General features: G+C 55.9%; 2 protein-coding genes across 3 annotated transcripts; one reads left to right on the top strand and one right to left on the bottom strand.

The window, feature by feature from the left end:
* Positions 1 to 98: 98 nt before the first annotated feature.
* Positions 99 to 8,079, bottom strand: PLTP (phospholipid transfer protein). 2 transcript variants are annotated; one of them, XM_075108931.1, is made up of 16 exons: positions 7,760 to 8,079; positions 3,657 to 3,769; positions 3,347 to 3,446; positions 3,136 to 3,264; positions 2,823 to 2,978; positions 2,566 to 2,629; positions 2,379 to 2,442; positions 2,179 to 2,270; positions 1,864 to 2,040; positions 1,623 to 1,682; positions 1,360 to 1,521; positions 1,072 to 1,139; positions 947 to 989; positions 730 to 793; positions 564 to 640; positions 99 to 449 (listed from the first exon to the last, which is right to left on the bottom strand). In XM_075108931.1, the coding sequence occupies exons 2-16, from the start codon at positions 3,760 to 3,762 to the stop codon at positions 309 to 311; spliced, it is 1,503 nt and encodes a 500-aa protein (XP_074965032.1). In that variant the 5' UTR covers positions 3,763 to 3,769; positions 7,760 to 8,079; the 3' UTR covers positions 99 to 308. The 2 variants fall into 2 exon arrangements, with proteins under 2 accessions (XP_074965032.1, XP_074965031.1); XM_075108930.1 differs by lacking the exon at positions 7,760 to 8,079 and adding an exon at positions 4,531 to 4,804.
* PCIF1 (phosphorylated CTD interacting factor 1) lies at positions 7,252 to 19,992 on the top strand. The gene is made up of 17 exons (XM_075108928.1): positions 7,252 to 7,390; positions 7,639 to 7,747; positions 10,505 to 10,643; positions 10,844 to 10,968; positions 11,427 to 11,564; positions 11,990 to 12,120; positions 12,348 to 12,502; positions 12,735 to 12,882; positions 13,091 to 13,174; positions 13,906 to 14,005; positions 14,219 to 14,381; positions 15,603 to 15,775; positions 16,273 to 16,359; positions 16,870 to 17,054; positions 17,567 to 17,660; positions 17,881 to 18,056; positions 18,897 to 19,992. The coding sequence occupies exons 3-17, from the start codon at positions 10,520 to 10,522 to the stop codon at positions 19,138 to 19,140; spliced, it is 2,127 nt and encodes a 708-aa protein (XP_074965029.1). The 5' UTR covers positions 7,252 to 7,390; positions 7,639 to 7,747; positions 10,505 to 10,519; the 3' UTR covers positions 19,141 to 19,992.
* Positions 19,993 to 22,898: the final 2,906 nt, after the last annotated feature.

Below are 22,898 nucleotides of genomic sequence, written 5' to 3'. Positions count from 1 at the left end.
GGGAGCAGTGCTGTCTGCTTCCTTCCCCATCTCCCCACGTGCTGGCAGCCACACAGTCCAGTGTGGGCACCTCTTCCAAGCAATGAGGCCGCGGTGGGTTGGAGTACAGTGGTTTATTAGTGTAATGAGAAGGGGCGCAGCAGGGATTCCCAGAATGGCTGTCTCCACCCTGCTTCTATCTGCCAGGGCACAGGTGCCCTGCAGGACGTGCCAGTGGTACCAGGGAAGCTGCTTCCTACCTACAGTCTACGGGTCCAGCCCGGGATCTGCCCTCGGTCCGGGGTGAAGGTGTGAGTGGGGGAGAAGTGCTAGAGCTGGTGGGGGTCCATACTGGGCTCTGCAGGCCTTGAGCTGGGGTAGGCAGGGGTGGTAGGGACTGGGTGGTATTTCTCAATCACCTCCCGCAGTCCCTTGGAGAAGTGGAGATCGGCTCCCACTGTGAGGAATCCCTGCAAAGAGGAAGAGAATTAGAGCGAGGCTGGGTGTGACTGCGCCTTGCCCCAGCAGGACACGGTCCCTGCACCTGCTGCAGGGGCCTGGGCTGTCCTCATCCTGCCACGTACCGCATGGTTGGTGACCACCTCCTTGGTGAAGTCCATGCCTTCTGGCAGTGGGATCTGTACCCCCTTTTTAGTCCTCTCTGCAGGGAGGGAGAGAGATGTAGTGAAGCCAAGTCCCGCTGTCCCGCTGCCCCAAGCCTGACTGTGTGCAGGCAGTGCTGGTACCTACCATTAATGATGGGCATGATTGTCAGCTGCAGCAGGGTCTTCAGTGGGGCCTGCAGTGAGAACAGCTGGGGAGAGAGGAGCATGGTGAGTGCACTGGCGGCAGCGGCCACAGTGCATGCCAGCACATAGCGCTCAGTAGGCTGGAAGGGGTGTCCCATGCTGTGGCTGGGTGCTAGCAAGGGAGGCCAGACCCCTCAGGCTGTCACAGGTCTGCTCACCGCTAGTGACTCCAGTGCGGACTGCTTGGAGTAGATGCGAAACCTGCAGGGGGACAGCAGCCATGAGCGGGGCATGGAGGGGACCTTCCCCGTAGGCTCTGCGGGACCCCCAGTACAGCACATACCGTCGCAGGTCCAGCTGCACCCGCAGCGCCTTCCCTTGCAGAAACACCTTGGCACTCAGCTTTGTTTCCTAGGGAGAAAGAAGACCAAATTGCAGCCTTGCTGTACCCATTGCAGGCCTGCAGCTGGCCAGGCTGGCAGCTACTTTTGCTTCACAAGCCCAGCTGTCCCTCTGCTTTGGGACACGGAGCCTTCCCACGTGAGGTGGGAAATGGTCTCCTGCTGTGTTCTGGGGTGGCTGCACAGGGAGCCCTGGCCACATGCACCCCTTGGGCCAGCCCCCCACTCACCATGGCCATGCTGGAGAGCTGGATGGCAGGGCGGCCCGGGATCACCAATGAGATGTTGAGGAAGGCAGAGACGGAGATGGAGGTGCCTGAGGGTTTGATGGTGCAGCGGGGGGGAGCAGACACCTGCAGCACCAGCCGCAGGGGAGCATCCACCGTGGGGCTCTGGGGAGGGTGGGTGAGCCAGAGGCACAGAGCTGGGCAGGGCTATGCTCTGCACCAGGGGCTCCCCTGTGCCTCCCACCCCAGCCAGGTGCTCCTCTCACCAGCATGAAGATGGTCCCAAAAAAGGTGGCTCTCAGCAAAACATCCAGGTCCTTGGGCACCTGCAGGGAAGACAAACCACCAGAGGGTATGCGAGCAGTTGCTGTTGATCCCAGGAGAGCTGCTCCCTGGATAGCACCCTCTCTGCTCTGTGGGCAGAGCTCAGCCCTCCCTCCTGCCTGGCAGCAGGTTTTGCCTGCAGAGAGCTGCCTGTGTGTAGCCGGGTGACCCAGCACCGCTTACCTTCTGCCCCTGGAGCTCTATGGCCAGCACACCCGCCTGGAAGTATGCATGCATGGCTGAGTCAAAGAAGTACTCGGAGAAGGCGACATAGACCATGCGCTCGGTCTCCTTGATCACCGGCTCCACCGCGTGGTTCTCCAGCTCTTGGTTCTCTCTTGCACGGGGGAAAAACATGCCCTGGGCCAAGAACAGGAGATGTTTCTGCAGCTGTAGCACAACCCATCCTCCTCACTCTGTGGTGCCCAGAGTGCAAGCTGGCACAGCCACTCCCATGGGGACTGGGGGAGGGTCAGCAGGGCAGGATCTAGTGTTCACCTTGAAGTCTAGGTCGAGGGTGTCTGTGGAGACGACTGGATCCCGCAGGAGGGAGTAGTCAATCCCAATGTGTTCATCCACATAATTCCTCACTGCCAGGGAATATGTGCTGTCATGACCAAGCCTGTGGGCAGCCTGATGCCCTGCTCTGCCCTCACCAGTCAGTGGGGTCTGGTCCCTTCCCCCAGGGCAACACTCACCTGGCACTGTGTCCAGCAAGGAGTTCAGCAGCACCAGGCTGGCATGCTCCAGGGACGGGCAGATCTGAAAGGGAAGGGGCTGGGTTAAGAGGGGAATCACTCCAGGTGCAGATGAGGACCCAGACCCTCCTCCCGTTGTAGGGCAGAGCAAGGCCAGGCTCCATCACCTGTCTCCACTCAGCCATACCTGCTGGCTGAGGAGGAAGCGCATCCCTGTGATGATGAAGGTGCTCAGGAATTCGTAGACCTTCCTGCAGGACACAGCAGCAGCTCTGTGGCTGCCTGCCTTCCCCTGCAGCTCCAGACCTGCCCCTCCATCCCCATGCAAGCACACAGCCTGGACTGGGGAAGTCCCGAGGGTGCAGAAAGAGGGGCCGGGGAGCTGGGCACAGGCGGAGCTGGTCTGGTGGAGCGACAGGGCTGCTGTGGTTGGGTTGGGTGTACCTGAGTGTGCCAGAAAAGCCTGCATGCATTCTGGCAATGGAGGCGTTGCAGGTGATGTTAGAGATCTTCAGGCGTCCAGCCTCGTCCTTGGCCAGCTGCAGCACTGTGTGGATGTGGACGCCATCTGCAGAGGCATTGATGGACCCAATGTCATAGCTGGAAGCAAGGACAGCAGATGAGAGGAGCCCACAGCTCCTACCAGCTGCAGGGCAGGGCAGCAAGGCACTCATGGCACCCAGCGGGCATGGCCAAGCACCAGCTGTGGCCCAGCCGTGGGGTAGGATGGTGCCCAGGGGCGTGGGAATTAGCTCACAAGAACCAGTAGAGCAGCTGCCTCCGGAAGCGCAGGCTGATGGAGGCATTGTTGATGTTGAAGACAAGGTGCTGCTGAGGCTGGAAGTACAGGTCAGAAAATGCCAGCTGCAGGTCCATCACCTTGACCCTGCAGGGGAGGGCACAGAGATGGTCAGACAGACAAACGGACACAAACGGAGCTGTGTGTGCGGGGAGTGGGCAGCACTCACTGGCTGATGTTGTAATGGAACTGCCCCTCCTTCCCGTGCAGGTCCGACACTGTGATGTTCTGCAGCTCCTGCTCCACAAAGCGCAGCCCCTCCTGCTTCACTGCAAAGCAAAGCGAGCCTGGGCTGGCCACATCCAGGCTGTGCCGCCCTCCTGGCAGCATCACCCCCCAGCCAGTTCCCCAGCTCCTCTCCAGCCACCCCACATGCAGGCAGCACAGGCAGAGCCTTACCCAGCTTCAGACCCCAGGAACAGTGTCCCAACCTGCCTCTTACCCAGGCCCCGGGAGCAGGGTCCTGTCTAGCCCCTTACCCAGGTCCAGTCCCTTGGAGGTAATCCGGATCTTGCAGCCAGGTGGGCTGTGTGAGGCCGTGACCAGCCAGGGCAGGAGGAAGAGGAGGCAGCTGCTGGCAGCCATCTCACACCTGGAGGCAGAGAGCAGGGTCACAGGCTGGCCCAGGGGGCACACAGGGGACACCCAGCCACCCTGGGAGGAAGACAGCTGCTGCCCAACCTGTTCGCAGCCCTGGGGCAGGGGATGGCCCCAAGAAGCACCTCATGGCTCTACTGCTCGCCCTGAGCTCCCCCAGTTCTGCCCAGGTCGTCATCGCCTGAACCCCATGAACCAGCAGCCCACAGCTGGCACAGCCCCCACCCCAGGGTGCTGTGCACAAGCCCCAGCATGCACCCTGTGAGGCCCAATGGGTCTCACATCCCTTAGGAACACTTGCTCCAGTTGGTTCCCTGCCATCCCACCCTGCCCTAAACACACCCGGCTCACAAAACTGCACAGTGAGGCACGAGCCCAGCATGTGCTGCTGCAGTGGGGAGCCACAGCACTGCACAGAGAAGGGAGTCCTCTCCTGTGGGGCCAGCCCACAGCCCTACCAGCCCCACAGGGCAGCCCCTGCTGCCCCCCCACCGCCACCCCCAGAGATGTGCTGCCTGCTTACACGCTGGGCTGAGAAAGGAGCTGGAGCCTGTCCATCCAACAGCAATAGGCAGAGCTCCCTGCAAGATTGTGGGGACAGTCCCGGGCTCTCCCCACACCACCTCTCCACAGTTCTCTGCACGGGAGAGGACAGGGGATCCTCCTGCCCAGGGCTCAGAGCCGCCATCCTTCCCGGAGGCTCTGCACAGACCCGGGGGTTCGCCTACACAACACCAGCTCAGCTCGGGTACTTACAGTGAGGCTTGTCCTCGGCTCCCCTGGTGTGGGGAAGCTGAATCACGTGAAGGGAGGGAGGGAGAACACCAGTAACTCCAGGAGTTTCTTTTGAGCTGGCCGAGGTTCCCCTGCCTTTATATATCCCACCAGCTGCCACTCCTTGCAAGCCCACAGCTGGGAGGAGACAGCGGGACGGACTGGGAGGATGCGGGTCTCCAGCACGCTGAGCCCGGCTGCCTGCCAGCACAGGCAGAAAGACAGCGGGTTGCTCAGACACCCAGGCTCTGGACTCAGCACGCAGTCTTCCTCCCCCACTGCAAACACAGCTCCCTGTGTCCCACACGCACAGCCAGGCACCACATCCCTGGACCCCCGGCACCACAGCAGTGCTCAGCCCTGCGAGAGGCATGCATGCAAATGGGGTCCAAGGGGTTTGTCATGTTGGGGCAGCCCCCCCCAGTCTGAGTTATGAAGCCTCCACTGGTGCCAAGCTCCCCAGCCGCCCTCTGCCAGCTCCAGCCCTGCCCGGCAGGGTCTGTGCCAGGGCCAGAGCCCCGCAGAGGCCCCGTGGCCCTGGCTGGGGGTGCCAATGGAGGCTGGTTTGTGCCCATCTGTGACATGAGCCCCAGGCAGAGAAGATGACGAGGCTGCTGGATCCTCAGCGCCACTGGCATGAACTGGGCAGCTCCAGGTCTGCAGGACATGCCTCTGCCTGGACTTGCCCAGCTTGTTGCTGGCAGCCTGGCAGGCACTGGGGCTCGTGGCACTGTGAGGGGGCCTGTCAAAGTGGCCCTAGCAGCACCCACGCTGCCATCCTGCTCCATCCCGCCCCTGCAAGCACCCATCAACAGAGAGGACACGGGCAGTTCCTTAGGCTGGGACCTCCTTCCCAGATCCCCAGAAGGCCCTGCCTGCGTGAGCTGCAGGGCACAGTGGAGGGGCTGCCCCTTCGGCCCCTCTTTGGTCCAGGGATTGAGGCTTTACACTGTCCCTCCACAGACTCCCCTCTCCCCCAACCCAGGCCGTGCAACAAGGGGTTGGTCTGAGCCAGCACTTTGCGTTCCAGGCGATTATCTGCACCGTAGGGCAGCAGAGCCGGGCTGTGCAGGGCTTGTGCACCGAATGCAGGGAGACTTAGTGCTTACACAGCACTTATCCCTCCAGAACTGCTTTGCCAGCATTAACTCTTTAAACTGACCCTGGTGCTCTCAGAGCAGAGGGCAGGACTTCTGCGAGAGCAAGCCAGTCGGGCCGCTGCCGAGGAAGATGGAAAAGTCCCTTGAAAAGCCAGGCAGTGGGGACGCTCCAGCGGCAAGGAGCAGGAAAGGGCCCTGTGGCTAGGGGTGACAGCCCCACGGCTGCCCCTGCCTAGCTCTGCAGAGGCCGTGAGCCAGCGCCAGCCACCATCTGCCCAGTGAGCCAAGCCTGCGGGCCTGCAGCAGGAGCCTGTGGCTGCAGCTCCTGCAGCAGGAGAGGGGTGACTGTGCCCCTGCATGCAGAATGGCCACTCTGCTGGGTGGGTGCATCTGGGGGTCCACCCGCAGCCTGTCCCTACCAGCCATGAGGGGACAGCAAAGGCTCCTGCAGCCCCGTCCAGAAACCAGCCCAGCCTGGCAGGACCCAGTAACTGCCGTGCCCCCTTCCCCACCCCATGTCATCCTCCAGCACACATTGTGCAGCTCCCGTCATGCTTTGAGTACCATGCTTTCTGGAGGGGTCTGGGTTCCAGTGTCACAAGCACATCTGTCCCCGCAAGCGTGCAACCTGGGGCTCTGGGAGGACACAACCTGTGGGCACGGAGGAACCAGCAAGGTGGGCCCCATGGGAGCTCCAGCCATGCCAGGGAGTGCAGCCTGGCATGCACCCCAACGGGCCATGCAGGAAGGCAGCCACGCTGCAGCTCCTGCAGCAGCAGCAGCTATTGGTCTCAGGGCAAGGGAGTGATCCCAAGGGCTGACAGAGGAGCATAGCTGCCTGTCTCAGCTCTACCTGTGAAGCACTGCACCAGGCATGGGGCAGAGACATGCTGGGTGCAGACCCGCACAGCTGTCCCGATACACAGCCACTGCAGCCCTTTCTGAAATCCGTGGGCCAAATTAACCACTAAAACAGTGGGGGTGTGGGCAAGAACGTATAAGCAGGTATTCCTGAACAGAGGAATTCCTGTCAGCAGGCACACGGGCACTAACAGCACGCTGGGTGGCCGCTGCCAGGGGCTGGCCCGTGGGCTGAAGCGCGGGCAGGGAGCCGCTGGGCCCCATCGGGCGCTGGAAGCCCCGCTGCGGGCACCCAGCGGGGCCACTGCCGCTGGCGGCCGCCCCCGCCCTCAGGCCCGGCCGCCCTCTCCGCCCCGGCGCCGTCACACTTCAAAGGCCCTTTGGTGGCGGCTGCTTAGCAGCCTCACCCTGCCTGTGACAGGAACCACCCGCGGCGGGCGGGCAGGGCCGCCCCACAGCGGCCACCGCGGGCCGCAATGACAGGCTACGCGGCCCGAAATAGCGGCGGCGGCGGCGTGGCCATGCCCACAACGGGGCGGGCCGTCACCGCCGCGCCACAACAAAGATGGCGCCGCGGCAGGCGGGGGCCGCCGCCCGCTCTCTGCGCATGCGCTCTCCCGCCCGCCAAAACGCGGGCAGGGCTCTGCGCAGGTGCTCTGCCGGCGGGTCCGGTCGCGGAGAGGAGTAGTGCGCATGCGCTGGGCAATGGCCAGGCAGTGGCGCCTGCGCAGTGGGGAGGGCGGGGCGGCCCCCGCGCCTGCGCACCGGCGGCCCGGGGTCCCGGCGCAAGATGGCGGCGGCGGGGCGGGCAAGGCGGAGGTGGGGCGGCGGCGGGAAGCGCGGCGGTGCCCGGTGCCTACAGTCCCCGACCTCACGCCCAGGTAAGCGGGGCTCCCACGCGGCCGGGGCCTGCTCTGGAGGAGGAGGAGGGGGCGAAAGGTGATGGGGAGGACGGACGGACGGCGGAGGGGAGGCGGCGCAGGCCCGCGGCCGCCATCTTAGAGCGCGGCCGCCGCCGCCACTACGCCCGCCCCGGTTGCTGCTCTCCTGCCGCCGCTGCGGCCGCGCCTGCGCGCGTTCCGGCGGCTCCTCCCCCGCGGCGCGCCGTAACGGCCTCCTGTCTCCGCAGCGGCCCCCGCGGGCCAGGCGCGGGACGCCCCGCTATGAGGATGCGGCCCCGGCGCGCCAGCGGCGAGCACGGAGCGACGGCCACGCGTCCCGCCAGGCAGCCCGCCACCGTAAGTACTCGCCTGCCCGGGCGCGGGGTTCGCCCGGCCTCCGCCCCGCTTAGACCATGCCCCCGGACTCCTCGCGTCCAGCCTGCAGAGTTGTCGCCGCCGCCGCCTCCTCTCCGTATTCGCTGGGCACCGGTGCCTGTGGCTGCCCGCCGGTCCCGGCCCGCCGCGCCGAGGAGCTCCGTCCTGTCAACATCTCCGGGAGGGCAGCCCCGGGAGCTTCCTCCGCGCTGCCCGGCAGCACGTTTTCCCTCAGCAGATACGGTCCCTTGGTCCCTGGCGCGCTCGCTGCACGTGTGCGTGCCGGCTCGGGAGCTCTGTGCTCTGCCCAGCCCCTGTCCTGCCTACCCAGGCGCAAGGGCTGCCTCTCAGGAGAGGCACAAGTACTGATGGAAAGAGGTGGTGGCCTGGCTTCCAGCCTCCCAAAGCAGCCGTGGTTCTGGGATGAGGGAAAACCTTGCTGTGTCCCAGGGGGCTGTCACTGCTCTCCTTTGTCTGCATTTGCTGTTGTCTTGTGTAAAATCCTACCTCGCTGAAATGGAAACAAACAATGATCTTATTTGCTGTACTTCTTTACTTTGTGTCTTCTTCCACCTTGCTGTGGTCCCTCTGGTTGTGCTGCTGCTCCTAGGTTGTAAGCTCTCTGGGCAGGGACAGCATTCTACTGTGTCTGTGAAGTACTGTATGCATTGCCATGGTGTATAAAAACAATACCGTACTTACCATAAAATACTTACTCTGAATCCCTTTCACTGTCTAAGTCCCAGTACTAGTTACATAAAAGTAGAGTTGCTTCTGTCAGGATTCCTATTAGTTTGCTTTTTTTCCTTTTCCCAGACCTTAGGGGTACTTGGATTTAATACTCATCAACACTGATCAAGTGATAAAGCTTCTTGTCTACTTCCACCAGTCTGTTTTATCCATAAATGGGAGAGGCAAAAACAGTGAGCCTTATTTGACAGCTGTTTTGAGTGATCATTGTGAATAACACTGGCAAGTTGCTGTAGCCAGTGTGTGCTATCCAGTCTAGGAAGACCCTGATGACCAGTGCTGTCTGTAACTTCTTGAAATATATTTTTGGCTAAACACATTCTTGAAAAGTTACTGCACCTGCAGTACTGTCTGATGAGGCTCGTGCTTTGCAGCCCTAGGGCCCCTGAGGCTCCCCTGTGTGCTTCCTTACATGGATGATCCCAACACAAGTCTGAGCTCCTGACATGTCTCTTTGAGATGGCTGGGCTAACCTGGCCACTTTCTGGCACCTAGCTGAGGTGAAATGACTGTAGAGGCCATGGTGGGGTTGGAGTTCAGGAGGAAGTGTGAGTAAACAGATATTGCACAAAACTCACCTGCTGAAGTGATTAAATGTCCATGATTGCATCAGTACGCTCTGTAGCAGATGCTTTTGCCTATGGGCTTCGTTATTGTTATCTGCCTAGTTTTGAGCAGAGACTGAAACTCCAGGTTTCTGCAGTGTCCCACACCTTTCCTTGCTTACCCTTGCTGGAAGACAGAAACATTTTCTGAGGTGCTGGAAGGGTCAAGTGTTCCTCAGCCCTGGCCTGCATCACACTGATTCCACAACCGGTAATAGACAACTTAGCTAGTGCCTGCTAATTCTCGATTGTTGTCAGCTCCTACCATTCTGGGCTTCTGAAATAGCCAGCACAGTTTTTATGGACAGCAGGGGTGAATAAATCCAAAATAACTTAGCGTGGAAGCCAAGCCAGAGTTTTTACTTAAGAGATGTTATATAAGGGAACTTACTGCTGGGTCTGCTATGGTGTTCAGTTAAAAAACACTCTTCTGTATACAAAATTGTGCTACTGCAGCCTGAACTTTGGTGTTGTGTAGGGTGTCTCCAAAGGCCTGAATAGAGTTAAGTAACTGAGGTAGATGGTAATTATTTAAAATGCCTTGTTTCTACACACACCCCCCCGCCCCCCCCAGTTCATTGCCACTGTATTTAGGGCTGCCAGAGAGGAGCAGTCTGCAGTGCTGTTTCAGAAACTTCCCCAGGGGGAAGAATGGTGACTAAGAGAGGAAAAGCTTGGCTGTTTCTCTCCAGCTGGCAACGTTAAATTATGATTAAGATGAGCTTTATTGTTTCAACGGACCCTTCTTTGCATAACTGTTGTTATAAAGATGAAAAAGTACCAAAGGCTAAAACAGCCTGGCTGAGGTCTTACAGCTAGTCTGGGCCTGGGACCTACTGAGGAAAATAATTCACTTCCTGACTCCTAGCCTGTGGTTCTATGAACCACAGAACTTAGTGAAGCACTAGTGCTATTTTATATACCAGATTTTTTTTAATAAAAGCCTTTTGTTTAAATTACGTGCAGTTATGCGTGTGTGAATGTTGACTTAAACTGCCTCTGAGGATAGCAGATCAGACATGGCTGGTAGCATTAGCATGGCAGAAGGTGGTACGTGTTCACAGAGAAGTGTATTTTATTTTTTATGCTCTCAGTCCTGGTGTATGGGACCAAGCGCTGCGCTCATTGGAGAGATCTAGCTGAAAAGTGAGTATTTTCAATGCTGGCCTTAAGAACTCCCTGGTCAACACCACGTAAAGCTCAGTATTCCTCATAGTTGTGTCTAGGATAACAAGTATTTTCAGGACTTAGGTGCTGTTTTGTGTGTACTAGTTCAAACCCTGCTTTATTTTTAGAATGGACTTGTAGTGCTACAGCTGAATGGGCCATGTGGATCTGGGGTCTTTCCTGCCATAACACGGATCCTCTGTGTATGTTTTTCTAGTGTGGTTGCTGAGAAATGGCCAATGAGAATCACGGAAGCCCTGCGGAAGAAGTGTCTCTCATGAGTCACTCACCTGGCACCTCCAACCAGAACCAGCCCAGCTCCCCCAAACCTATGCGACTGGTGCAGGACCTGCCAGGTACTGACTCTGCTTTTGAGAGGGCACAGCACAGAATTCTGCAGGGCCCTGCTAGCAGGGGAGAGAAGGTAAAGTGAAGCCTCCAAGGGAGTTTAGGAATGATCCATATTTCAGAGCGTGCTGTGACAGTAATGGGTACCTGAAGGGCAGGGCTGTTATTCAGGACTGTTCCTGTCCTGACTTTCTTACTGTCTTTTCAGATGAGCTGGTGCAGGCTGGCTGGGAGAAGTGCTGGAGCAAGCGGGAGAATCGCCCTTACTACTTTAATCGCTTCACTAACCAGTCTCTGTGGGAAATGCCTGTTCTGGGACAGCACGATGTCATTGTAAGTAAGCACTCATCTCAAGGGGCTGTGCCATGCTGGAGTATTCAGCAGGGGCAGGTGCTATGGTCTCGTGGACTTCAGATAGCACATGTGGGAGGGTCTTATCTACCTTCAGAACTCCTTGCTGAGTCCAGCATCTGGCTTCGTTCTCATAAAATGTTCTTCCTTCAGGTGCACACTCAGGTAGTGCTGTTCCAGTTGTAGTGAGCGGCTTAAAGAACATTCAGCCTGGGGAACTTGTGTTGCATTTTTCTCATCTAAGTCTTAAAAGTATATGGGTACAGGTCTAGAAGGGATTTTTTTAGCTTTCTGCAGGTGTGAGTAGTGTTGTCCTTATTTCCAGTCAAGTGGGAGCCTGGGCCAGTGGAATGGGAAATTAAGAGAACTTAGTGCCTTCATTTGGGACTTCGCAGTGACAGCTGATGAACTAATGTGTACTGTTGTTTGGATGCTCATAGTCCGACCCTCTGGGATTGAATGCAGCTCCGATGCCACTGGAAGGTGCAATGATAGATACCTCTGTGGAGAGCAGGGAAAGGAGGAGGCGATTCTCTGAGGAGGTTCCACTGAGCGGCAACAGTGTGAAAAAGCCCAAGGTGAGTCTGGTGCTGTGAAACAAATGGGCTTAAGGGTGTTGTTCAAACTGAAACCTTGGGGGTCTGTAGCTTGGATCTGGAATTTTTTAACTGTGCAAGGTCAGACTGCCCTAGTACAACTCAAGCTGTGACAGCTGACACTCAGAAAGGACAAAAGTGGAAGCAAGGCTCAGGTCCTGCCAAGCTGTCATTTCTCTCTTAGAGCCTGAGGTGTGGAGTATGGGAGTTGGGAGGTAACAGCTTATGACTGAGAAACGTGGTAGCTTGTATGTCCGTGTTAATTTATGCCAACAGCAGGCAGAATGTGCTCTAGCAATTCACAGGGGCATCCTGAGTGGTGTACTGGTGCAGGATTGTTAAGTGTACTGGGCTGCTTCCCCTTTACCTGTCTCTGTGGGGCAGTAATTCATCTTTTACACACCCAGGCGGACATCCCAGGGAACCCAGCTGCTCAGCCAGTCCCCAGCTCTCCCAGTATTCCAGGATCCTCTGTTTTGAAGGCGTGGTGTGTTTCACCTGAAGATAAACAGCAGGCAGCTCTTTTACGACCAACTGAGTGAGTTGTCTCCATTTGTATTTTCTCGATGGTAGATTAGAGACGTGGTTTTCCAGACATCTTTGAAGAAGAACCTGAGGGACCCAGTACCCCCCTATATCTTTGCAAGGAGTCTTGATAGTTCAACTTCCTGGCTGGTGAAACAGCCCAAGGAAGCATCTTTAGAAGCAGTATTTGATATTTAGCCAATGATCTGGCCACCCTGATGACATTTGCTTCTGCCACAGAGTATATTGGGACCTGGATATTCAGACAAATGCAGTGATTAAGCAGAGAGCACCATCTGAAGTGCTTTCTCCGCACCCTGAGGTGGAGCTGCTTCGATCCCAGCTCATTCTCAAGCTGCGGCAACATTATCGTGAGCTCTGCCAGCAGCGAGAAGGTAAGTTTCTCTTGGGCTCCCCTATTTGTTTTATCAATCCTGCAGTACTGTGGGGTTCTTCCTTCTGGTTTATGTCTGTCTTGTCCTTGTGGTTTCTTTTTGCGATGGTGATACTCTCTGTGACATTGTTGGTTGTGAATCCGATAGACAGAACTCCAATGTGATGATCCTTATCAGAGCTTCTGGCATCTCCTTATCATATTGATTAGACCCTTTTTCTGTGCTTATCCAGGGATTGACCCCCCAAGGGAATCCTTTAATCGCTGGATGTTGGAGAGGAAGGTGGTTGATAAAGGGACAGATCCTCTTTTACCAAGTGACTGCGAGCCAGTAGTCTCTCCTTCCATGTTCAGAGAGATCATGAATGACATTCCCATCAGGTACCGTTCAAAGATGGGGCACCTTGCTGGGATGTTTTTGCATTGGTCTGGTCCAGTGATTTAGCTGCCGCAGTTCTGTGCTTTTGTGTTTTCCTTTTGCTGATGAAGGGGTAGGGTGCTGGTGATGTAAAGCTTGGAAACTGGACCTGGCCTCCATGCCTTAGTGGCAGCTGTGGAACTCATGCATGTGAATTTAAACTTACCTCAGGTTATCCAGAATCAAGTTCCGGGAAGAAGCCAAGAGACTACTCTTCAAGTATGCTGAGGCTGCGAAACGGCTGATTGAATCCAGGTGGGAGTTCCTCCTACAGTGCTGTCACGTTCAGAAAAGAGAAAAAGTTATAGAGACTTTTAGAAGGGGCTGCTGCATCCTACCTTATTTAGCATTGGTCATAATCTTACTGAGAAAAAGCAAGGTTAGGAAAGTACAGAAGAGAAAAAAACAGTGCTGGAGGCATCTTTTGGTGTTACAATAAAATCTGATGTTGGGAAGCTGAATGTATGAGAGGCATGACAGTCTGAATTACTGGATGTGGAACGCCTTCTGTCATTTATCCCTGAGAAAAAAGTGCTTGAGCACTCACAGCTATTAAAGAGCAGCAAGATTAGAGTGGTATTTTATTATACCATGTATGATTTTTCTAACAAGTTCTGTCACAGAACAGAATTGAGGAAGATAGCCTCAAGTGGGGAAAATAAAAAGTTCGTTAACGGGGCAGTTTCCTCAGAGTCACAAGCTCCTAGGAATGCCTGCATTTGAAAATCAGAGGCAAGCTAAAAATGGACCATTTCTGTGATAGATAAATGCTTTATCTGCCTCGGCTGCAGAGGGGACAGCAGACAGTCCCTAGTCATACAAATGTCTGGAAGCACTTTCCAGAGGAGGCCTAGAGGGGAGTGACAGGGTAGGGCCTCGAGGAAGTGTCAGCAGCTGTGTTCCCCTCTGACAGGAGACCATTGTGGTGGGATGGAATATATTGCTGTGCAGCTGTGGGTTAAATTTTGCTTCTCCATTTCGTGCAGGAGTGCTTCACCAGACAGCAGGAAGGTGGTGAAGTGGAACGTGGAGGACACCTTTAGCTGGCTGCGACGGGACCATTCTGCCTCTAAGGAGGACTACATGGTCAGTATCCCTCTGCTTGTGCAGTTGAGCACAGGGAGCCTGGGAAAAGATGAGGGGGCATGTTTGGGGACGGATAAAGGTCCTCCTGGAGAATGCTGCGATTGCTGTCCTTTGCTTTGTGAAATGGGAGTGACAACAGCATGGAGACTCTGCGTACCTCTGGGGAGTCCAGTGGTGGGTTGTGTAAGGAACTCTGCCTCTCTGGTTCTGCAGGACCGCCTGGAGCACTTACGCAAACAATGTGGGCCCCATGTGTCTGCTGCAGCAAAGGACTCTGTTGAAGGCATCTGCAGTAAGATTTACTACATATCCCTTGAATACGTCAAGCGGATCCGGGAGAAGCATCTTGCCATCCTCAAAGAGAACAATATATCTGGTACGCAGTCACCTCTGAAGAGCTGTAGGGCTACAGCACTGCACTTTGGCCTGTCCCCATTCAAATAGCATTATCTGTTGGGAGGGCTGCTGAGTCCACAGGGTTGGATTTAATAGGGTCAGAAATATCCGGTCCAGCACAGGTCTTAGCTGACAGAGTCACACAGTGCCTAGGCAGTCGCAAGGTGTTTTCCATCAGGTACTGTTACCAGCTGAAATATCAAATATCATAAATATATGATTTGTCAGGATTAAGTAGCTTGTTAGGAGCTGACCACACTGAACAGGGCATTAGTCCATTTCCCTGGACCATGATTTCTTGCTCTGCTTCTTCATGAATTCCTGGGGACAGCTGACACTCCCCTTCCTGATGCCAAGTGCTGTATTCTCCTTTGCCACATTTCTTGGATTCTGAGCACCTTTTGCACTCCTCTGCCTCCCAGCACGTCACTGTGTACCCTTCTTCCTTTCCCAGCAGAGGACTCATGTTCCTTGATCTTTTGTCTGTTCTTTCTTCCTAGTTTATGTCTGTACTTCTGCCTCTAGTCACCTTTTCCTTCTTCCATGGTCCCTGCTTCCTTCACCAGCACTGTTTTGTAGTCCTTTTCCTTTTTGCGTCCTAGCTCTTCTCAGACTCCCTTCAGATCCCAGTGTCTGCCTTTTGCTTCTTGTTTTTGCTGCATGTCTTCCCACCTGATTGAATCCATGATTCTTTCCGACTGATCTTTCCTGTGAGCTCTCTTTTTTCCTGCTGAACCCGAGGCTAAGCTGCAGTCTGCAATGGGTAACAGCAAGGTGGCAGGAAGATTCCTTTGCCTCCTGCACTTGGCAGCCTGGGAATATTTATTGTGCTTTGGATGAGTTTGGGGCAAACTGAAATAATAACGGTAATGACAAGGAAAGTGTTTTATTCATCTGGAACGTGTCTCACAGTGGCGGAACAGTTCTGTACAGTCTACAGGTCTGCTGTGCTAGAGGTGGAGAAGTGCTGTGAAATGGGTCCTCTCTGTGCTCTGGGAGTGAGTGATGGAATTAATTTGGGGAATCAGCTCTGAACGTAGGTAGCTCCCTACAGGATCTATAAAGGACCACCACAGTGTTTTTGGGGTGACCAGTCTGCTTTTTAGCCCCATTCCTGTCGCTGCACATTTTGAGGTGGAGGAAGATCTGTCCCAAACATCCTTGGATTCTAATGGGCTGCCTTCCTCTTTATTTTCTGTAGCTGAGATAGAAGCTCCTGAAGTCCAGGACAGGCTCGTATACTGTTACCCAGTGAGACTGGCCATCCCCTCCCCACCACTCCCCAGCGTGGAAATGCACATGGAAAATAACGTGGCATGTGTGCGGTACAAGGGGGAGATGGTGAAAGTGAGCCGCAACTACTTCAGCAAGCTGGTAAGGGCTGACTGCCAGTCCTGTGTGACTTGTTGCAAACTGCTCTTTGGTGAGAAGTTTCATTTCTCCTTGTCCTCTGAGAGGAGGGACTGTGCAGAGGGGTGGCATGCTGACCTGGTGGAGGCTTAGGCACTGCCCTAATAGTAGCAGAAATGAGGACAGCTACTTTCACCTTAGTCAGGGTCAGGCATCTGCTGGGAATACTTAAAAGGTGGTGTGTGTATGCTTTGGATACATACTGTGCTCTAAGAATGGTCGTACTGACAGCAAGGCAGTCCTTGCTGAGAGATGCTTGCTGATGTGGTACGTTCGTTCATGCTAGTGAAGTGCTTGCGGTTGACTCACACAGTAAAAGCAGATGTGCTGACAAGCCTCCATGCAGAGCCCCACCTGCTCCTGTTGTTCATCTGTGTCCCTCTCCGTGTCATGGTGTGTCTGTGTACTGTCTTATCTTTGTTGATTTTGTTTGTGTTTAATGGCTGGGCTTTCCCTTCCAGTGGCTTCTCTATCGGTACAGTTGCATTGACGATTCTGGCTTTGAAAAGTTTCTGCCCAGGGTTTGGTGCCTTCTCCGTCGATATCAGGTACTGTCTCATCACGGTTGTTGTAAATCAGAAAGCCTTAGTAATACTGGGGAACGGAACTTGTTGTCTTTGCTCTGGGGGAGGTCCACAGCTCTGGGAGCCTGATGCAAAATACGGCTTAAACTGGGTCCTTTGTCTGCTCCTGGTGTTTTGAGATAGGACTGCATTTTGGGGAGCAATTTTGATCTTGACAGGAGACCACGGTGGGGTAAAGATACATTTTTATGAAAGAAACCTTCAGTAGTTCTTGACTCTGAGGGACAGCTAAAGGCTCTTGGGGGATATATGTGAAAATTGACAGTTGGTTTGTGGGGCCTGAGTTGGATGAAATATCTAAAGAGCATTCTTGGGTACATGCAGGGGACCTACACGAATTTGAGAAAGGACGAGGGGGCCCTGCATACCTAGAGGAGTGGGTGCATGGACGTGTGGCCCTGGGTCCGTGGTCAGTGAAGGGAGCAGCAGGAACAGCGAGTGCAGGCACGGCTCACCGGGGTTTGCTCTCCTCAGATGATGTTCGGTGTGGGTCTGTACGAAGGAACTGGTCTGCAGGGGGCACTTCCCGTGCATGTCTTTGAAGCCCTCCACAAGCTCTTTGGAGTGAGTTTTGAATGCTTTGCCTCGCCCCTGAATTGCTATTTTAAACAGTACTGTTCGGCCTTCTTGGATACAGACGGGTATTTTGGATCCAGGGGGTGAGTCTTATGTTCCGGTGCCCTTGCTGTGTTTCTGTGTGGGTGCGTGCACGTGTGATGACTCAAGACAGGCTGACGTGTCTGTGCATTAAGGGAAGTTGCTGGTTGTGTGATGTCTGCTCAGAAGGATGTGTACTTCGGGCCTGCCTAAAGGCAATGAGTGGGCATAGACTGTCTGTGAATCTGTCGGGACTGTGTCGTTAGTCTAGTTAGAGGGCTCTGGTCCCTGGAGCAGTGCAGTGTATAGGTCTGCCAGCACTTGCCTTTGTTCCTGAAGAATGGGAGACCTGAGCCCTCAAGCAGTCAGCTTGAATCATCAGTCCCCTTCAGTGACTACAGGTGGAGTGTGTCCCCAGTGACCAGTCCTGCTGTTAGAAGCGGCAGGCCTGGTACTGCTGGGGAGCAGGCTTTCTGAGAGTATGACTGCCTTTGCTGAGGGAACAGATGCTTTTCAAGGTGTGAAAATTAGAATTCTAGCCTCTCTGATAGGGATCTTTGCCTTTTTCCTCCAGCCCATGCCTGGATTTCTTCCCTATAAGTGGCTCTTTTGAGGCAAATCCTCCGTTCTGTGAGGAGCTGATGGATGCCATGGTCTCTCACTTTGAGGTATGTTTGCTCACCTGTGGAGTTGTTCTGAATGGAGCTGTGCAGTCAGTCCTCTTCTCGCCACTGCTCCTGCACCATCACACCAGGGCTGTAATGCAGAAGGCAAAGGACTGTGACTGCTGCAGCACTGCTCTAGAAGTGGGAATGTTTTCTTCCAGTAGAACTCGTGAGACATGTCATTGCTTAGCCAGCACTGAGATTGTTCATTTTCCTGAACTAGAAACTGCTGGAGAACTCCAGTGAGCCTCTCTCCTTTATTGTCTTCATCCCCGAGTGGCGGGACCCTCCTACACCAGCCCTGACCCGCATGGAGCAGAGCAAGTTCAAGCGGCACCAGCTCATCCTGCCAGCCTTTGATCACGAATACCGCAGCGGGTCTCAGCATGTCTGCAAAAAGTAGGCCTTTTTCTCTGGTCCTTCAGGGAATGCATTTCTGAATCTGTATGACAGAAATATCCTATCGCGGGTTGAAATCAATAGGACATAGGCAGCAGGCAAGGAAGGACGCAGTGCGTTATCACCTTGGATTTTTAAGATAGGCATACAGAGTGTGTGAATTTCACCGTCATTTAATGACTGCTGAGGTGTTTCACTAACAAAATGCTTGTGAGTGTTGTATTCCTTGGGTATAAGTCCAGTCTGACCAGGTCATACATATGGTGCTGTGGTGATCACCTGTGCTTCTCTGCCAGCCCTCTAATCTGCTGAGCAGCAATTCCTTGACTGCCAAATGCTGCAGCAGCTCAGTGTCACTCGGAAGGGAAAGCGGAAGCAAGGGGCAGGTAGGGTCTTGGTCCTCAGCAGAGCAAGCTGGCCGTTGGGCTGGTGTTTAAGCAACAAGGTCAAGCAAAACCTCGTTCAAGCAACAAGTGCTTAAATGCTAAGTTCTCTGTACCTGGTCCTGATTGATGCCTTACCATGGTGGGCCTCCTTCTGCAGGGACAGCAGTGTCCCAGTGCACGTGCTGGTACAGAGCTATGTGGCTGTGCAGCATCAGTGCTTCTCCTCTGGAATTTGACAAGCCTCTACCTTTACTCAGAAATGCCTGACACTGAACTCTGCCTGCTCTTCTCCTCAGAATAATGAGAGAAAAGGACAGAGATTAATGCTTGTCCTAAATATGACACGCAGAAAGAGGAGGGGTAGGCACTAGGAAGTGGATCTGGATGGCAGCTGTGTGACCTGTGGGCAGGTGGGCCATGGGAGGTGCTGACCGCCTGTTGTCTTCCCTTGCAGAGAGGAGATGTACTACAAGGCCGTGCACAACACGGCCGTCCTCTTCCTGCAGAACAGTGCGGGCTTTGCCAAGTGGGAGCCCACGCCAGAGCGGCTGCAGGAGCTTGTTGCAGCCTACAAGCATTCAGGCCGGACCCTAAGCTCCTCCTCCTCCTCCTCCTCATCCTCATCCTCCTCCACAGCAGACAAAGAGCGGGAGATAGGCCGAGAGCAAAGCAGCAGCCGGGAGGCTAATCCCAACTAAGGCGCAGAGGTGCGAGGCAGCAGGGGAGGTGCCGGCGGCCCCGAGGAGGCTTGCCAGGGCAGTGGAGAGACTGCTGGCTGCGTAGCACCGGCCTGGGGGACTCTTGCGCAGCGGCTCCACAGCACCTGCTTTCCTCTGCAAACTGCATGCCGCCCCTGCCCAGGAGCGCCAGGGAGCGCCCAGCCACCGGCGGGGAGAGAAGGCTCAGCTGTGGCCCTCAACGGAGGGCAAGGGAACCCAGCGTGGCACAGCAGGAGGAGCAGGAGGCCCCTTCGACGCCAGAGCACCAAGGCAAGGGGCAGCCAGAGTTGGGACGCACACACGGGCGGAAGAACAGCAGGACAGATGGAGGGACGGATGGCAAACGCGAGTGCTCGGCGCCTAGCGCCGCGCCTGGAGGGCCCCGGCAGCTGGCCGCAGCCCGGTGCCGGCAGGAGAAGGGCGGGCAGAGCCCGGGGGCTCCTGCGGCCGGCTGGCACCAGCACAGCTCCATGTCCACAGTGTAAATAGTTCTGTCCGTGGCGCCCGTGCTCCTCGCAGGGCTGCTCCCATCGCATCGTGTTTCTTTCCCACATGTGTGAGTCCCGTGTTCGCCGGCACTGTGTACCGTATAGGGGAGGAGCGGAGAAGAGGAGTTTCTTTGGTGTGTAAAGATGTCTTTGCAGCTGTTTTGTAGTCGTTGTGGTTTTTATGCGGAGCCTCCGGGCTTTATTTAACCTCCTTGGGTTTTGTTTTGTAAGGATTAATTTAACACCGCTAACCATTTTATTACTTTTACCAAGAAGAGCAAAGTCTATTTTTGATTTCTGTTTCCTAGTTCTTAGGAACATTAAAAACCAGCATACAGCTCTGCCCTGTGTCTGCCTTTCCTTTTCTGTCGCCCAGGGGCCTGTAGTCACCCCCTGCCCTCACCTGTCGCACTCTGCCTGAAAGCTAGAAAAATGTTGGGGTTTTTTTTTCAGAACAATCTGGCATCTGACCTGTTCTGTGCTGTGGTGCCCTCAGGGTACATTTTTTTCCTCGTGACCAGCATGAACTCCCTACAGCAAAATGACCACCACCCTCTTGGTTCATTGTGTGCCGCTACTGTGAAGAGTTTGGCTTCCTCTTCCCTCCAATGGCCCTCCAAGAAGTGCAGGCAGCTGCAATTGCCCTCAGCCTCCTCAGGGCAGAACCACCCAGCTTCTCATTGTGGGGTCTCCGCTCCTGGGCTCTCCACACTTCAGTAGCCCGTCAGCCCCTGATCGGGGAGTCCCAGGCTGAGCCGTGTTGCAGGCACAGCCTCGGTGCGGAGCAGCGGCTGCTGTGGTGAGGAGAGGGCTTGGCTGGGCTTTCCCGCAGTCCTCCGGGGGGATGCCTGCGGTGAGCAGGGAGCTTTTGTGGATAGGGCCTTGGGGGTCAATGCACTGTGCTGTTGAAGCGCAGGCCTTCCCCAGCTGGACTGGTCTTGCTTCAGCTTCCAGCCGTTGATCTCACCCTGTCCCTGGCCACGGGATTAAAGAATTGTTTACTACCACCAGTATCTTCTGGCCTAACAAGATGAGGGCAACTCTGGGGGTTAAAAGCTGTGGTAGTTCTCTTACCTGGCTTTTGGGGGATTTGGGAATTTCCTGGCTTTACCCCTAGAGCCCCCACTGCCTCTGGACAGGCTGCAGGCACCATGGAAGCCATTGTCCCCAGCCCCGGGTTTTGCTGTCCCAAAGGAAAACAGCTCTGGAGTGGGTTAGCATTGCCTGGAAGCCTGTAATCCTGGTGACTTGCGGGGCTGCGTTTCTTGGCACAGATCAAACAAGTCACGAGGTTTATTAAAAGTAGGGAGATGAGCAAGTGCCACGAATCCTGGGTCTGCGCTGGGCACATGGTGCTCTGCAGCCAGCGGCACCAGTGCCGCAGCAGTGCCGGTGGTGCTCCGCCGTGGGCAGGAACAGCCCAGCCCCATGCTCAGCCTGCTCCCAGTATCTCCGCAGCTCTCCAGGGCTGCTTTCAAGGGCAAGAGACGAGGAGGTCATTGACCTCTTTTAACAACACAGGACCGCTGGGAACTCCGTCAGTGAAAGCAGAAGTTTGTAAAGCCTTTTCGTCCTTTTATTCATCATTTTGAGCCAAGGCAGGCTGTTCCTGAAGTGCAGGTGACACAGACATGCTGGTGCTGGCAAGTCCAGCAAACCTGCTCCTTGGTCTGTCTGTCCTCACTGAGTCCCTTGGCCATCACCTGAGGGAGCAAGACAATTATCTTGTTATGTATTTAATTGCAGGAGCACATCAGGAGCCGAGCCCCAGCAGCGGAGGTCGGTGGGCTCTGGCTTCAGAGGAGCGCAGGGACGAAGCAACAGCTGGTGGAGGGTCCAGTGAGGGCGTAGGGGCCAGGGGTGCATGGCTGGGACAAGGAGCAGGTTCTGCTCGCAGGCCTGCGCTGTGCCCGATCCTCAAGGCTGCAAGACTGGCCTGCATGGAGCACCCCCATCAGCCTGATGCCAAGACGGGATGTGACACGTCCCACCGAGACACTCGGCAGTGGCTGTCCCGCAGCGCGTGGGGCTGCTCACTGCCCACCCGAGCCGGCACCAAGGGTGAAGCCAAGGGCCAGGTGATGGAGATTGGGCCTGCAAGGGCTGCATGAGGGGCTGCAGTGGTGGGAGCAGCCAGGGGGTGCAGCTGGGAATGGTGGGGGGTACAAGCAGGACTGGAAGGTCAGTGGTCACACTGGGAGCTGGACGTTGCCTGGTCACGTGGAGTAAATTCGTTCAGACTCTTCCAAACCTTGACAACTAAAGAAGGGCGCCTCGCTGATGCTGCTCCAGCCCAAGTGCCTGCTCTGGCGTGGGCCAGAGCTGCCGCCCAGCACTGCGCTCATCAGGGTGTGGACAATAATTACCTGGGCGGTTCATGGAGCTCAGTGAACAGGGTAGAGCCCTGCATGGAGAAAAAAAACACCATAATTTCCTTGTTAACCAGCACAGACACCCTGTCCTGCACCCCGAGGGGGCTGAGAGCAGCAAGTTGTGAGTCTGCCACTGACAAGGGGCTGGAAACCCCCTGCAAGCCCCTGGGCCCAAGTGTGTTCCTGGCTCGGCCATCACTGCATGGGGTCCCCGCTGTCACCCCCACAAGCGCTGCCACCCGTGGTGGGCAGTTGCTGCTGCTCTCCCGGCTGGCAGCGCAGTGGGATGGAGGCTTGGTGGGAGGTTTGCCCTCTCTGTGCGGGGGAGGAATCAGCACTACCGGCCTGCCTTTCAGCCCTGGGCAGCGAGGGGTGTGTGGGGGTGTGTGTGGGGAGGGGCGAGGTGGTGGTGGTGTATCTCTGACAGCTGCCAACCCTCAGGGCTGCTGGAAACACCCCTGCAGGGTCTGCAGCTGCGGGGGAGGATTTGGAAAGGCTGGGGAGACCCAGCCACAGAGAGGGATGTTGGAAGAGCTTGGCCATGCCCAGCCTGGCTCCAGCAAGCGCTGCAGCCCTCGGGTGCCTTTGGCCCCGGCTCCCTGGGGCGCAGGAGTGGGGCAAGGTGGCTAGGCATACATGGTAGTGCTAAGTGTTTCTCTGCACCCCAGGATCCCCATCCTGCAGGCAATGTGTGGGGCCCTGGGATGGGTGTGCAGAGCCCTCCTCGCTGGGCACTTCATGCTTGAAGCTGCTTCTCTCCTTGGGGCCAAGCAGAAGCTGCCTGTTCCCAAGCCATGGAAGGGGAGAGAGGTCTGCCCGTGCTGCAGGAGCCCTCAAGACCCACCCCCGAGGCTTCTCTCGCCCCTGGGCCGAGGCC

This window comes from Phalacrocorax aristotelis, chromosome 13 (assembly GCF_949628215.1).
Source record: "Phalacrocorax aristotelis chromosome 13, bGulAri2.1, whole genome shotgun sequence".
Lineage (NCBI taxonomy): Eukaryota > Metazoa > Chordata > Aves > Suliformes > Phalacrocoracidae > Phalacrocorax > Phalacrocorax aristotelis.
Note: the sequence above shows the minus strand (reverse complement) of the source record. Positions and strands in the feature narration are given on the sequence as shown.

Coding starts and splice junctions, on each gene's coding strand:
- PLTP (XM_075108931.1), bottom strand. CDS start 3,762: ATGGCTGCCAGCAGCTGCCTCCTCTTCCTCCTGCCCTGGCTGGTCACG. Junction 2,630..2,822: donor GGCTTTTCTGGCACACTCAG/GTACACCCAACC, acceptor TGTGTCCTGCAG/GAAGGTCTACGAATTCCTGA. Junction 1,140..1,359: donor AGCTCTCCAGCATGGCCATG/GTGAGTGGGGGG, acceptor CTTTCTCCCTAG/GAAACAAAGCTGAGTGCCAA.
- PCIF1 (XM_075108928.1), top strand. CDS start 10,520: ATGGCCAATGAGAATCACGGAAGCCCTGCGGAAGAAGTGTCTCTCATG. Junction 12,503..12,734: donor GCTCTGCCAGCAGCGAGAAG/GTAAGTTTCTCT, acceptor GTGCTTATCCAG/GGATTGACCCCCCAAGGGAA. Junction 16,360..16,869: donor GCCTTCTCCGTCGATATCAG/GTACTGTCTCAT, acceptor TGCTCTCCTCAG/ATGATGTTCGGTGTGGGTCT.